At 58.8% G+C, this 2,047-nt stretch overlaps 1 protein-coding gene across 1 annotated transcript; it reads left to right on the forward strand.

Annotated features, from left to right (window-relative positions):
• Positions 1-927: 927 nt before the first annotated feature.
• LOC130309139 (potassium voltage-gated channel subfamily C member 1-like) lies at positions 928-1,764 on the forward strand (the record flags this gene model as incomplete). Its single annotated transcript, XM_056552288.1, has 1 exon — positions 928-1,764. A coding segment is annotated over exon 1 (570 nt), but the record flags the coding sequence as incomplete, so codon positions are not given.
• Between the last annotated feature and the right edge of the window lie 283 nt (positions 1,765-2,047).

Here is a 2,047-nt window from a genome sequence, read left to right on the forward strand (position 1 = left end):
TATCCTTATATAGAGAGAAGACGCTTCATCCCGTGTGATCGGAGCCCTATCCCTTCTTATATAGAGAGAAGACGCTTCATCCCGTGTGATCGGAGCCCTATCCTTATACAGAGAGAAGACGCTTCCTCCCGTGTGATCGGAGCCCTATCCTTATACAGAGAGAAGACGCTTCCTCCCGTGTGATCGGAGCCCTATCCTTATATAGAGAGAAGACGCTTCCTCCCGTGTGATCGGAGCCCTATCCTTATATAGAGAGAAGACGCTTCCTCCCGTGTGATCGGAGCCCTATCCTTATATAGAGAGAAGACGCTTCATCCCGTGTGATCGGAGCCCTATCCTTATACAGAGAGAAGACGCTTCCTCCCGTGTGATCGGAGCCCTATCCTTATATAGAGAGAAGACGCTTCCTCCCGTGTGATCAGAGCCCTATCCTTATATAGAGAGAAGACGCTTCCTCCCGTGTGATCGGAGCCCTATCCTTATACAGAGAGAAGACGCTTCCCCCCGTGTGATCGGAGCCCTATCCTTATATAGAGAGAAGACGCTTCCTCCCGTGTGATCAGAGCCCTATCCTTATATAGAGAGAAGACGCTTCCTCCCGTGTGATCGGAGCCCTATTCTTATATAGAGAGAAGACGCTTCCCCCCGTGTGATCGGAGCCCTATCCTTATATAGAGAGAAGACGCTTCCTCCCGTGTGATCGGAGCCCTATTCTTATATAGAGAGAAGACGCTTCCCCCCGTGTGATCGGAGCCCTATCCTTATATAGAGAGAAGACGCTTCATCCCGTGTGATCGGAGCCCTATCCTTATACAGAGAGAAGACGCTTCCTCCCGTGTGATCGGAGCCCTATTCTTATATAGAGAGAAGACGCTTCCCCCCGTGTGATCGGAGCCCTATCCCTTCCTCCCATCACTGCCCTGGACACCTGGAGCTGCGGTTCCGCTGTTACTGTCCGCAGTGTGAACGGCGCTGAGAGGAGGCGCGGAGCCGAGGAGGAGACGGTGACAGCGCCGCCCGGTGCGGAGGAGGAGCCCGATCCTTACACCCAGGACACCGGCAGAGAGCGCAGCAGCCGTCCGGCGGAGCCGCACCTTCCCGGAGCTGTCCTTCAGCACCATCCGGCGGCACCATGGAGCGGCGCCCCGGGCTCTAGCAGCCTCCAGGAACCGCACGACATGCCCGATAGACGCCATGGGCCAAGGAGGGGACGAGACCGACCGCATCGTGATCAACGTGGGCGGAACGCGGCACCAGACCTACCGCAGCACCCTGCGCACCCTGCCCGGGACCCGGCTGGCCTGGCTGGCTGAGCCCGATGCCCACAGCCACTTCGACTACGACCCCCGGGTGAACGAGTTCTTCTTTGACCGTCACCCCGGGGTGTTCGCGCACATCCTGAACTATTACCGCACCGGGAAGCTGCACTGCCCGGCGGACGTGTGCGGGCCCCTGTACGAGGAGGAGCTCGCCTTCTGGGGCATCGATGAGACGGACGTGGAGCCCTGCTGCTGGATGACCTACCGCCAGCACCGCGACGCCGAGGAAGCCCTGGACAGCTTCGGCGGGGGCCCCGTGGATACCGGGGCGGAGGACGGGGACGGGGACGGAACCGGGGACTCGGCGGACGGGGAGGATGAGCTGGAGAAGCGGCTGGCGCTCAGCGACTCCCCGGACGGCAAAGCAGGCGGCGGGCTGTGGCGGAGGTGGCAGCCGCGCATCTGGGCGCTCTTCGAGGACCCCTATTCCTCCCGATATGCGCGGGTAAGTGAGGCGACTCCCTGTCCTGTCACACTGTAACGAATCATACCCCGAGAGGTGACACTGTAACTGATCATACCCTGAGAGGTGACACTGTAACTGATCATACCCTGAGAGGTGACACTGTAACTGATCATACCCCGAGAGGTGACACTGTACCGGATCATACCCCGAGAGGTGACACTGTCAGGAATCATACCCTGAGAGGTGACACTGTACCGGATCATACCCCGAGAGGTGACACTGTAACGAATCATACCCCGAGAGGTGACACTGTCAGGAATCA

The sequence above is a fragment of the Hyla sarda genome, unplaced genomic scaffold (genome assembly GCF_029499605.1).
Source record: "Hyla sarda isolate aHylSar1 unplaced genomic scaffold, aHylSar1.hap1 scaffold_1509, whole genome shotgun sequence".
Lineage (NCBI taxonomy): Eukaryota > Metazoa > Chordata > Amphibia > Anura > Hylidae > Hyla > Hyla sarda.